Source organism: Frieseomelitta varia, unplaced genomic scaffold (genome assembly GCF_011392965.1).
Source record: "Frieseomelitta varia isolate USP_RPSP 00005682 unplaced genomic scaffold, Fvar_1.2 scaffold_615, whole genome shotgun sequence".
NCBI lineage: Eukaryota > Metazoa > Arthropoda > Insecta > Hymenoptera > Apidae > Frieseomelitta > Frieseomelitta varia.
This window is the reverse complement of record NW_025110385.1, coordinates 40,430-53,146: the sequence shown is the minus strand read 5'-3', so window position 1 is coordinate 53,146 and position 12,717 is coordinate 40,430. Positions and strand designations below refer to the sequence as shown.

At 39.0% G+C, this 12,717-nt stretch overlaps 1 protein-coding gene across 1 annotated transcript in view; it reads left to right on the top strand.

Annotated features, from left to right (window-relative positions):
* The window catches only part of LOC122534590 (homeotic protein empty spiracles-like), a 51,237-nt gene extending 40,177 nt beyond the window's left edge, over window positions 1-11,060 (top strand). The window contains exon 3 of the mRNA XM_043665373.1: window positions 8,073-11,060. Coding sequence (XP_043521308.1) covers window positions 8,073-8,345 — 273 coding nt within the window. The 3' untranslated portion in view covers window positions 8,346-11,060. The remainder of the gene's footprint in view (window positions 1-8,072) is intronic.
* The last annotated feature ends 1,657 nt before the right edge of the window (window positions 11,061-12,717 follow it).

Sequence of the window (12,717 nt, the reverse complement as noted above, 5' to 3'; positions counted from 1 at the left end):
GTTAGAAATTTTATAGATATCAAACGGTGTATTATTGAAGAAGTTTGTGTAATTTATTATATTTATTAATTAAAATATTATAAATATATATTTGTTAATTTATTTTAAAATTTTTCTATTTTTTTTTTTTAATTTTTTCTTCAAATGTTTTTAATGGAAATTTTGCGCTTCAATCACAGATAGCTCTGGTGTTAATTATCTTTAGCGTGGCGAAGTTTTCCTGATGGTATTATTCTTTACATTTTTCGATGAAACTAATATAATATCAATTTTATATGATGAATGATATTATAACAAGAATGGATTTTAGAATCAATTAATTTTTAATAAGTAAAAAGTTGAGCTTTAGATAAATATAATTATCTATTCAATTTGACGTTCGTCCGATATTGATCAAAGAATTACAATCCCAAGCTAACGTCAAGGATTCAATCTACCTATAGCTATATAAAATTTCATTGATTCACTGATCTTCAAGAATCCTTAATTTACTTAGTTCAATTTTACAGAATTCGCTTGGAACATTCTCAATATCCCACTTCCTCCTTATCATCTCTTCTCCTTCAAAACACCGTCATCAATTTCACGCTTTTTAACCTCTCGCAAACGCACAACGTAACAAAACCGAGCGAGCAGAAAATTATTACACACCGCGGTGTGTGTACGAGATGCTCGTGTTCTGCATCATTGTAACGTTTTCCATCGATCTCTCACGCGATCCTCCACGAGCAAAATCATCTCGTTTGCCGACAAACGACAATGAAAGACAAAAAGAAAAAAAAAAAAAGAACCGTTCGTTGCACGCAGATGAAGGCGCATCCGGCGAAATTGCCACCCTTTGAGCGCCCAGATCACGCTCAATTTCGTCCTAACAAAACATGCGTGCGGCTCGCCGGTGTGTGGTATGTGCCTCCACGGACAATTGAAAAATAATATCGCCGGGTTTATTTAGCCGTGGCGCAGCGGTGGCGATCCACGGCGGGGCGTGGATTCGTCGCGACGCGTCCACGGGATTAAAAATAATGTTTCGAGCGTGACTGGCCAGGCCCTAGGGGATTACGGGACGCTATGAACATCCGCCATTGGCCGGTCGACGCAGATCCGCGGATTTCATTCGACAGGGGGGGGGGGGAGAAGGGGAGAAACGATACGCCTGTTTTTCTTTCGTATCTTCAACACGAATGGACCGCCAGGGAGAATCGCGTCCGTTTAATTCCTCTCGTTTGATCGTCGGCTTAGACGAATCATTTCTTTTCGAAGAAACGGGGAACACACTTCTCTTTTCTCTTCTTTTCTTCTTCATCTGTTGGAATCACTCGGATACTTGGGCCGGATCGTCAAAAGTTTCGTTGTTTAGATCGGGTTTTTAACCCGTTGCGCTGGCGACTGGTCGCGCGGACCATAACGAGTGGCCGAGCCGTGTACAATAATTCGTCGCTTTCTCTTTTTTTTTTTTTTTTGAACTCGTCGGTGTGACATCACTGGATAGTAATTACCAAGAGGTAATAAACTTATTATTTGTCTCGCTTGGGTAACATTTAATTATACTTACTAAACTGAGAAATTGTTACAATTTGGGACAAAAAGTTCTCGACGTGCACGTGGCACGTCAATTCCAGCGCAAGAGATGAATTTTCTGCGTGTATCGATTTTAGATGTGCAATTTTTGGAGTAAATTGGTGTCTCTATAACGCCGTGTAACTTTGAAATCACTATTCATTGGAATTTCATTCTTGGCCACAATGTGGCGAAAGCATTTTGTTCTGTTGCCTGTTTATTTGCGATGTGAATAGAGTAAAATTTTTGTTACTTTGTATTTAGAAGATTGATATTTGCTGGTTTCAATTTCTTTTTCATAGAAATTATTTCATACGAATTAATAATTATTACGTATACTATATGTAATGAAACATAAATGTCCCTTCAGTGTATTGGTTCGTTTTTTGAAAATTTCGAATACTGTGTTTTCGAAGCTAATTACAATATTTGCAAAAATACCTAAAATTTTCAAGAATGATAAAATTTTCAGAAACTTCCGCAGAGTGTCGAAGAAATTTCAGTGAATTTATCGGAGCTTTGTTCTACAAATCCCAACAGAGTGGTGTCGAACTTTAATTACAATAAAACGACTGAGCGGCTTGCGCTTCTGCACGGTGACGAGGAGAAAATTGCAAATGACAATCGCGGTGTTAATTTCTATTAAGGAACGTCCAATTTCCACGGTAGACAGTAAAAAGAGCCGATAATTATGTTTAACAGCGGAAGTAAAGGTCTTCGAATAGATTAGGCCTTCGAAAGTTTCCATTTCCCCGTGTTCTTCTTTTCCTCCTTTTTGTAGGACAATTTCGTAACGAGATCGACTGGACGTGATCGTATAATAATTAGAATACCAATTATCAGATGGGTTTGATCGAAACCCATTTTATCGCGTTTCATGACAGAGATCGTTTACCTTCCTTTCGTATTTCTTTCTTCTGCGATTTTAATTTTAAAGGAGAATTAGAACAGCTTGGAATACAATCCATTTAAAATCATTGCTGTAAGGTATCCTGTAATGAATTAATTCCTTATAAAGTCTTGTATGAATATTTATTTTACACTTTCTCAATGTATAAATTAAATAAATAAATAAATATATATATATAACAAAATATAAATAGGATCCTGAATAAGAACGTACATGTCATAAATTTAATTTGTATATTCAAATTTTGTACATTGCATAAATTTATAAATTGTATTTATAAGTATTTACAAATTAAGTTTATTCGTATTTATAAATATATAATTAAGCTTATTTAAATTATATTTATAACGTTTTGATATAATGAGAAAAAAAACTGTTCGTCATTGAACGTAGGAACAGAGGATATTTCTTTTAATGAACTTCTAATTTTTATCAAAAAAACCCGATCCAATTACTACCTAACAACCTAAACAGCCTGTCATCCTCCACCAAAGTCTCCGATTCTCCTCGAAATCTCCGGTTTCTCTTCAAACCCTTCCAAAAATAGCATCGCAGAGGAAACGAGCGGAGCCACTCGATGCGGATAAACGATCTTCGCGGTCTTCGAGGCGCTTCGATCGATCGAATTACCACGTGGATTACGGTTAATATCGATTTAGGAGGATCGCGCGATCCAGCAGCATCCTCGACGTGTTGGATAACGAGGCGGTGCACGCGTCCGCCATGTGGAAAAGCGTAATTGAAGCTGCTGTTGCCGGTACACGGGCTAAGTGACAGGTGAACACCTTATACGCGAAAGGAGGCAAAGGTTCGATGCGACGGCGTCGGTGTTCGCTTTGGTGGACGCTCGTGGCACAGGTGTGCGTCACGGCGAGTCACCATGCGAGAAATCGAAACGGGTTAGGAACGTCCTCTGCGTTCGCCGGGAAAGGATTCCGCGGCCAGCACCGACTGTCTGACCATATTTGCGTTTCGGAAATTTCGCTGATTGATGGCGACAACCCGACGGGCTTAATTGGCGTCCTGCGGATCCTTCGTTGGGGCGAGACCATGCCCGGATTGGGCGGTCACCTCCGTTTAGAACGGCGAGTCGCGGCTAGTTGGATCGAGCTCGTTCTTCTTTCACGCGTCACCAAACTTCTCTTCAGACACGGGATCTGGCTTTTGGTTAGGGCTTCTGGCTTCTGGCTAAGTCGCGTCTTGAAAATTTCGCAAGCTGGATCAGTGGGGTTGTAGCTTTCAGTTAAGGTCCAGTTTTCAATTCTCAGTTTGTATTTGTCCCACTTGTTTGGGGTAGCGAGATACAACTCGAACAATGGCTCAGGATTCAATTTTTTTTTTTCTTTTTTGAATTGTAGATAGAATTAAATTGGGTTCAGTTATATCGCGCTGATTATTATTTTCACGCGTCGTGAAACTTCTTAGATTCGAAGTTTGGAGTTTGAAGAATTATGGGTATAGAAAATCGGTTTAAATAAAATCGGAATTTTCACAAAAGGAAACAGAAACTGACGTTTTAATTGAAGGAATAATAACGTAAGTTCGGAGTTACTGCAGAAATTTAATTTAATTCGTGAATCAACTGCGACCAGACAAAGAAAACGCACTCCCAACTCCCAACTACAATTGTACTTCTCCGTTCACAATTTCGTATCTCAAAACACAATAATCCAAATCGTCTCACTTCTCGAATCTCTGGACCGTCCGTCTCCCTTCTTCTATTATCTTGCTGCCCTTCGTCCCTCACCCTCCAGCCGGCGTAACACGAACAATTAGCCGAGGAATTAATGGCCGAACGAAAGTAGGTATCCACGCACGACGATGGTACACGAACGGGAAGGAAATTTTCAGACGAATGTGAACCAGATAAAGACGGACGGACAAAGAAAGCGAAAAAGAGAGAGGGAAGGAATAGAGCCGGGGGGTTGTCCGTGTACCCAGGGGAACTTTTCGAGGATTGTGGCACTTAACGGATGATTAAGAGGGCAAATAGAGAGTCGCAGCCCCCGTTGGTTAGCGTAGTATCATCCCCTAACGTTTGAACGCTCCCTGCAGGACTGTGTCGTACGTTTAATCGAGTTACCCCCATTTCGTAATCACCCTACAGTCCCCGAGGGTTGCCATGGCGACCGCGGGCGGTCCTGAAAGCCGATTGGCGGATCTTCACGCACGCGGAAACCCCGGCCACCCCCTTGTTACCCGTAGATACGTGGCCTATCCCCCAGGATCAAGCTCGAACGCTTTCGAAAACCAACCCCCTTTTACTCCAACCCCTTGTGCCGGCTGGATTTACACTCGGTTTAACCTGACGCTCTTTCTCCTTCCACCTCTCTCTCTCTGTTTTGCACCCCCTTCTCTTCCTCGTGTTCCCTGCGTTATACTCGTCCAACCACCCCCGTCGAGCCGCTCCATCGACGCCAGTATTTTACGGAGGCGCGTTGTAAAAATCGCATAAAAGCTTCCAACAGCTTGGACGATTTATATCGGCACGATTTTCTTCCCTGCGATTTTATTCCCGGGGAGTTTATCATTCGTTGCACGGGATATTCGTATATTTGAAGTCTTGGATTTTTCGGACGGAGTTTACATTTTCAAGAGAAGAAAGGCTGAAGAGGGAAGTGAAACGAGAAGATCCTTCTTCTGCTTTTTTTTTTTTTTTTTTCTTTTATGAAAGTGAATTATCATTGATGAGAGAAATGAACGTATGTTCCAGAATTGCGTGTTCGTGTTATAAATTTTATTTATTCACGCACAGAATGGCAATTTGTTTGTCATTGTAGTACTTCCGTTTATCCAGTTAGCTTAGTCAGTTTTGGAAGTATAAAGTACAATGTTGACGCGATTCTTTCTTTCTTTCTTTCTTTTTTTTAAATTCTTAAGCAAATTAAGTAAGTGAGATTTTTTGTAAATAATTTTGTAAGTAAAATTAAAGGTATAGTAAAATTAGGAATGAAATTCATAGAAAAAATGAGTAAGTAGCGTGCAAGTCTGTTAATTTTTATGTTAGGATCACTTTGGTTATTGAAGAGTGAGATGTTTAGAACATAGAAATAAATAATTTTTCGAGAATATTGACATCGCGGCGGTTATGTAGTCTTCAACTATATAAAATTGCTGCGTTGTGTTTAAAACTTGAGCGTTAAATAACATTCTATCCTTAGTGTGTTTAGGTCCTTTGATTGGGCTTAATAAACTCAATTTATTAGCGGTAATTGAATTAATTGATGGTGACTTGATAGAACTGAAGTCACACGTTCGAAAAGGAAGTAGCTGCTTGTAGAATTTCTATTCCATCGAAGAAAATTTTTATCGTTATCTACTGCGACTAAAAATGTTTATATCAAATTTGTAAATATTTCAAATATCACGAATCGACCAAATAGAACCACAGATTCGTTAATTTAAGAATATTGAACAAATCCTGCATCAACAATTTTGTCGTGTCGAAACAATTAATCTCTGTCAAAACAGAATCACCAAACTTGAAACAAATTCAAATTCCAATACTATCAAATACTGTCAAAACTCTACTTTAACCCAAAATGATTTCAATGCCTCGAAGCATTGAAGGCCCGAATAACTCCCCAAGTTCGTTCACCCTCGTTCTCCTAAACTCTACCTAAACACTATCGAGCGAACGCTATTCTATCGATATCACATTATTTCCATTTGCAATACCGTATCCACCCCTTTGCCAGATCATTTCGATACTCTTCTCGTTCGACGTTGAACAGGGACTAATCCGGGTCTTGTCAAAACCACGTTCGATCGTATGTTAGACAAACATCCCTCACATTCCCCCCTTTCTCGTCCATCCAGCGGCCAACGTGACAATGCTGATTTCACGCGTAGATAATTCGAAAATGGAGCCCTTTTCAACCCTTTTCGCGCGAGCAGGAAGCACTAACAGGACAATGTGTATCTAACAGTCAATTCGGGGACAATGCACGTTTTCTCCGGTTCGTCGCAGCAGTCGTTTTCATCCCTTCTCTCATCCTCCCCTCTTTCTTTTTCTCCTCGACCAAGGGGTTTCGCGTCAACGACACGGGCCATTGTAACCGGATACACCCTGTTTAAGGGGTGGCTCCTTGATACACTTGGGGTGGATTATAACTAGTTGCCACTTAATTTGCCGAGACTCGAGGGGCCGACAGCCCTTCCAATGGTTGGCGTTGCCTCGAGAACGTTGAAATCGATTGGACGACGTGGTGCCGAGTGTCGAGTCGTTTATACTTCGTCGCGGTATGATTTCTGACGTATAACGACGGCTGGAAGAAAATTTCCGACGTCTCTTTTCATATCTATCTCTAACAGAAAAATAGAAAATAACCAATTACGGACGATCGTGGAACATCATGCGTTAATAATTTAACATCGTGCCTGTCTGCTTTTCAAACATTTGTCTTGACAGTCGGCAGCAACAACAATTTACAATTTTAAAAATAGGTGAGGTCACCCAACGGAATGTGGACACCCGTAGATTAAAAAGGTTTTATCCTCTTGAGACACAGCACAGTAAATTCAGTTAGAGATTAGAATCACCCACATAAATCAACGTGCAATAATAAATTACACTTATTACTAAGGTACATAATTTCAAACGCGTTAATATCAATTATATATTATTATACACGTTAATGTAAATTGCACAGTTACTAGAGTACCAAAAAAGAAAAAAAATAGTTGAAGTTACATACATTTTTATCAGTGAAATGAAAAAAATCAGAGGATATTATCAAGAAAATAAATAGTATATAAAATGCTGAGTATATTTTGAGTATATTGAATTACGAGTATTATATCTATTTTATAATTACTTAATATATTTTATATGTACATAATACTAATACTATTATGTATATTTTATATATCTGTTTTATATTACTATATTATAATATGTAATACTATATTATACTGTTATATATTATATATTTTACTATAGTATAGTATATTATTTCCTGCTACAAAATTTACTATAAGTAAACCTAAAATATTACTATAAGTAAATCTAAAATATTTACTATAAGTAAAAAATTTACTATAAGCAAACTTAAACTTTACTACCCAAAAAACTAAACTATCCAAAATTTATTATAAGTAAACCTAAAATTGTAGTATATTATTTCTTGCTATATATATACTATATTTATACTATATATAAATATTGTAGTATATTATTTCTTGCTATATATATTTATACTATATATAAAATATTGTAGTATATTATTTCTTGCTATATATATACTATATTTACACTATATATATTCTATACTGTAGTATATTATTTCTACAATATTTTAGGTTTACTTTCACCTACACTGGCAAAATTCGGACACTGAAAATTGCGGAACAATTGTGTAAACCTGTTCCCAATGTAATTCATAATATAAATACGGAGTTTATACTTACGATTTTAAATCTCACGTCCCGCCAATTTCTAAGAATATGCCGATAACGTTGCTGTTTACCGTACGAATTTAGAGGCCTATTAAATTATTCTCATAACAAGACCGCGCGTCAGTTCAACATCACGTTATTCCATACGATTCCACTACGATGGAAACAGTGATTTAAATTAACGAAGAGTGATTATTGCTGGTTGCAGGTGAAGGTCTGGTTCCAGAACCGACGGACGAAGCACAAGCGAATGCAGCAAGAGGAGGAGGCGAAGGCGCAGCAGCAGTCCGGGGGCGGCGGCGGTGGAGGCGGCGGCGGCGGTGGCGGAGGTGGCAATGCGAACAACAATTCCAACAATAAGAACACTCATCACGTGAGCAAATGGCAACAGGAGACCGGTGATTATCATCACGAGGAGGAGGAGGAAGAGGAGCACATCGATCCGGAGGCGGAGGAGTGCTCCAGCGGCTCGGAGGCGTAGCTAGACGTTCTCTGCCTGGATTAAGGTGCCAGGAATTGCGTACGAAATTTTCAACGCACGTGTTAAACCGTGATTTCGAGTGGCGACGAGAACGACGGTGAATCGAAACGTTGGAATTTCTGAGGTTCCAAGTCCGTTTTGGATCAGGTGAACGGTGAGAGAAGGCTTGATACGTTGAGGCGATTCACCGAGGGACAGAGTGACTAGAGAGGAATTATTGAGGCGAGAGTTTTGTCGCGAGTCATCCAAAGATCGTTGTGAAGTGCGGAGAAATTTCCAGTTTGGAGAAATTGGGACGATGACGGTCGGTTCCGTGGGAGGAACTGCCGACGAGATTGCAAAGGACGATGAAGCAAGTGGTGCGCGAAAGATGAGAGGCGAGACGTTTTATCATCGAGTTGCGCGTGCGACGACAGTTTTTCGAGAGTAACGCGTCACGGAAGGAGATACTATCCTTGAGGAGACGGAATTATCAAAAATTCCATAGAATATAAACAGAAGCAGAAGAAAACAGGCGAGGAGAGTGACTGAGGCTAGGAACGAAGGGATCGCACGTCCAAAACGAATGCCCAAAGATTCGCAACAGCGAACTGAAAAACGGGACAAGACGACGTGAAAAAAGGCAAAGGACACGATTAAATTCACACGTCGCTAAGAACGTCGTGATCGTAGAGTCGTGACAAAAGCTATACCCGTAGACGATGGAAGACTACGGATCTCCCTGCTGGCAAGACTGACGTAGCTACCCAGTGTACTCCCGTGTTCTCGCGTCGAAGAACGCTTTTCTCGACGAAAGAAACTCGGCTGGCCAAGAGCTCGGCGGAGCTTTGCTCTTCCGTGGAGGATCGTTGGAATTGCACGATGATATTGGCTTTCGAACGCCACTCACTCGTTCCACGGAAGCTGGATAATGGAGGCATTGTTTCCTCGGGACTTTGGTCGAGGTCCCAAATGGATTGATTTCCGGCGGAAACGTCTGAGAGAACACGCTCGATCCTTCGAACTTCTCTCTTCCCCCCTCCTGTTCTCTCGATGGAACCGCGCGGCGGCGATATCAATTTTCGTCGCCCCTGCTTTTCTGGACGTTTGTTTTCGTACACCGTGGTTCCTCGATCGATCGATTCGCGCGAAAATGAAACGGAGTTCCTCTGGAGCATTCGATCGGCGAGAAGGGGGATTTTGGATTTTCATTTGGAGTCCTAAACAGACAGATCGTCGCGTTCGCGCGCATCTTGCCATAGATCGACCGACGGCGAATCAGCCAGCTCTCGTGTATGTACATAAATAAAGATAAATATCGAGAAGAATCGTAGACTGCGATCCGTGGCGGATCGAACGGATCCTCGGCGTCTCGCGTTAGAAAAAAGAATAACGACCGGTGGGTCGGTCTTTTATTCGAGACGGGAGAACGCGTGTCTGTATGTATGCGTGCGTTAGTGAATGTGTCTCTGTAATAAGCGTGTGCGCATGTGTCTGTAAATAATTCGTTCAGTGAAAAGCACGTTCGGATCGCTTTCCCAGGAAAACGATCGGTAATGGACGAGACGGAAGATAGAGAGAGTTACGGAAACAAAGGGAGAACGAGTGCTTGTTAACTCTTTAAGGACCAACACGTCGTGTTCATGCAACATTTGGCCAATTTTGTTCGTACAAATGTAAATTTGTTGTGGAAAAAGTAGTGTAACTGGTGTCTATTGATTTCTGTCGGTGGTCCTTCGTTCGTGTAATAGAAGGTTTTTGCAAATTTCCTTCTCGACACGTTGTTGTTGTTGTTGGAAAATTAATAACGTCACGCTTTGTGAATTTTCAACTTCTTAACAGGTGCCACATATTTAAGGAAAAAGAAGAAAAGAAAATCAGTAGATCTTCAAACAAATTACCGTATAAATCGTATAATTGATTTTACAAGTTTTCTTGTGACAAACGCTTGATATTTATTTTCGACGACATTTTCTCCTTTTACACAGATCTTTCGATCTCTAACGAAATTTGAAAGTATTCAAGTATCTATTAATGTGATCAACTGATAACTATCTTTTTTTATTTTTTCAACAGAGAGGAACCTTTCTCGTATGTTACAAAATCACGTTGCATTTACGCGAATTTTAATTTTTTACACTGTTTGGTATTTAACGGGTTAACATCGCGCGAACACGGGCCTGCACATACGAAACACGTTAAAACGCATTTATTACCTTCTGTGTAATAATATATCTTTCTTTCATAAAAAAACACCTCAGTTGCAGTCTAACGTCATTGCAGTTTTCCACTTGCAATTGAAGTAGATTGTTAGAAATACAATTAAAAATTGTTCCTTAAATCGACGTAAGAGCTTGAAGATAAAAAGAAATTTGAAAATCGAGGCAGGATCCTTTGCATAATTGACATAGTCAGTGAAACAGATTGATTTGCAACCAACCACTTACATCGACGTGTGCATCGTAACATATTTCAGTACGTGTAAGCCGTGTAAAGAAGAAACGGGAGAAAATGAAGGAAAAAAAAAAAAAAAATGAGAGTGCCAAACTTCGTATCCTTTTTAGATGAGTGAAGAATCCAGTGTAAACTCGAACTTGTAACTTGCGAATTGTATTTAAACGTCGTTGTCCCACGAGCGACCAGTATTTCCCTTTATCGAATCGATGTCCGAGATGTACTGACGATTTAAATTATTATATCGATTATATTTCACGGGACAGTCGAGCGTGATAGTCTGAAAAAAACAAACAAGAAAAAAAAAAGATCGATCACGAGAAATCTTCGTTTCTTCTTCTACTTTTTTTCTATCTTTTTCTTTTCTCTGCGATCAAAAATGAAACGAAACACGTACTTTTAAATCGAAAATGAGAGTGGAATATTTTACGATATCCGATAATTGGAAATATTTCTCTGTTCAACTTTTAAATTGAAAATTTCGGAAACGTTGAAACTGTTTTACAATTTTTGATATAATTGAAAAATATTTCTCTTTTTAAACTTTTAAATTGAAAATAACGGTAAGAATGTTTTACAATTCTCGTAAACCATTGCAAAATATTTCTCTTTTCTTTTCTCGCGGTTGAAAATGCAAGAAAATTATTTCCTCTCGATGTTAGAATCAAGCCGGACGAGATTCTTCGAACGGACTCGAGCGAGATAAATCGCTGGAAAGTTTTCTACAGATCATGAGATTTCTCGGTGAACGATCGACTTTGCACGCTCGGCCGCTTCGTTTTTTGTAAATACGTTGTACATAAAAGAATTGTGATTTTACTCGACGTGCAAAAGGCGTAGGATTGTACGGTCATGCGGATGATTCAGTTCGTGTTCTAACGATATAGCGAAATAAATTATATCATCTCTTCACGACAACACGTGTGTGCGTTTCATTGACCAGCCTTTTAATCGGACAAGTTAGAAGGAACTGTTACAAGAGGAAAGAAATCTGATTCGTTCTTCGTTGAATTTCCTTCAATATCCTTCGATTGAAAAATCTACAATCATCGCACGTCCCCCGCTGAATAATTTTTCCAGCCATCTTCATTAAAAAATAATTCACCTCCTCCAAAAATTCTTCTACTGCTCTTCTTCTGAGGAATCATCATCAATTTTTCGACATTCTACAGAAAATTTGATAATGTACATCTTCCTGGATAATTGATTTCCTCCAGTCAAAAGGGAAGGAATCTCCATTGAAAAAATAACCAATAACCTTCTTTAAAAATCCTCTTACTGAAAACTCTAATTCCAATGGAGTGGAATCCAATTGAATGAATTTATGCCAAGAATTTTTACGTTTTTAGTTTATATTTTACGAAATTGTTAAAAATTGAAAAAATGTTCGATCGTCAATCCCTAGTAAATGTTGCACTAAAGATACGTACCAAGTTTCACAGTAATCGATTGATTAGATTCCGAGATATCTTGCACACCGTTTCTAAAAACCTGGTTTCGAGAAAAACGCGTTTAAAGTCTCAGAATCACGTCACTTTTCATATGTATCCTTTACTTACTTTTTTTGCTTATATATCGCGGCTTGCAGTTCTTACAATTCACAACTAAATCAAATCCAAGTCCCCTAATATTCGATTCACCAAAAGTAACATTTGAATCGCACGATTTACACTTTGTAATACTGCTTAAAGTTGCAAAGCAGCGACACAGATTCAATTATTCTGTATCCGCGTATTTATTATTATTATTTATCCCAAAATAAATCGTTTCAAAGGCTAAGACCTATTGTATCTTATTTTAAAAGATACAATAAAATACACACACATATAAAAGACTTCAAACTACTATTTAAAACAAAAATCAAAAAACAAAAAAAAAAAAAATCGATGTTTTGAAAATTTCACACTATCCTGACCGCTATTTATTTTATACCGTGCGT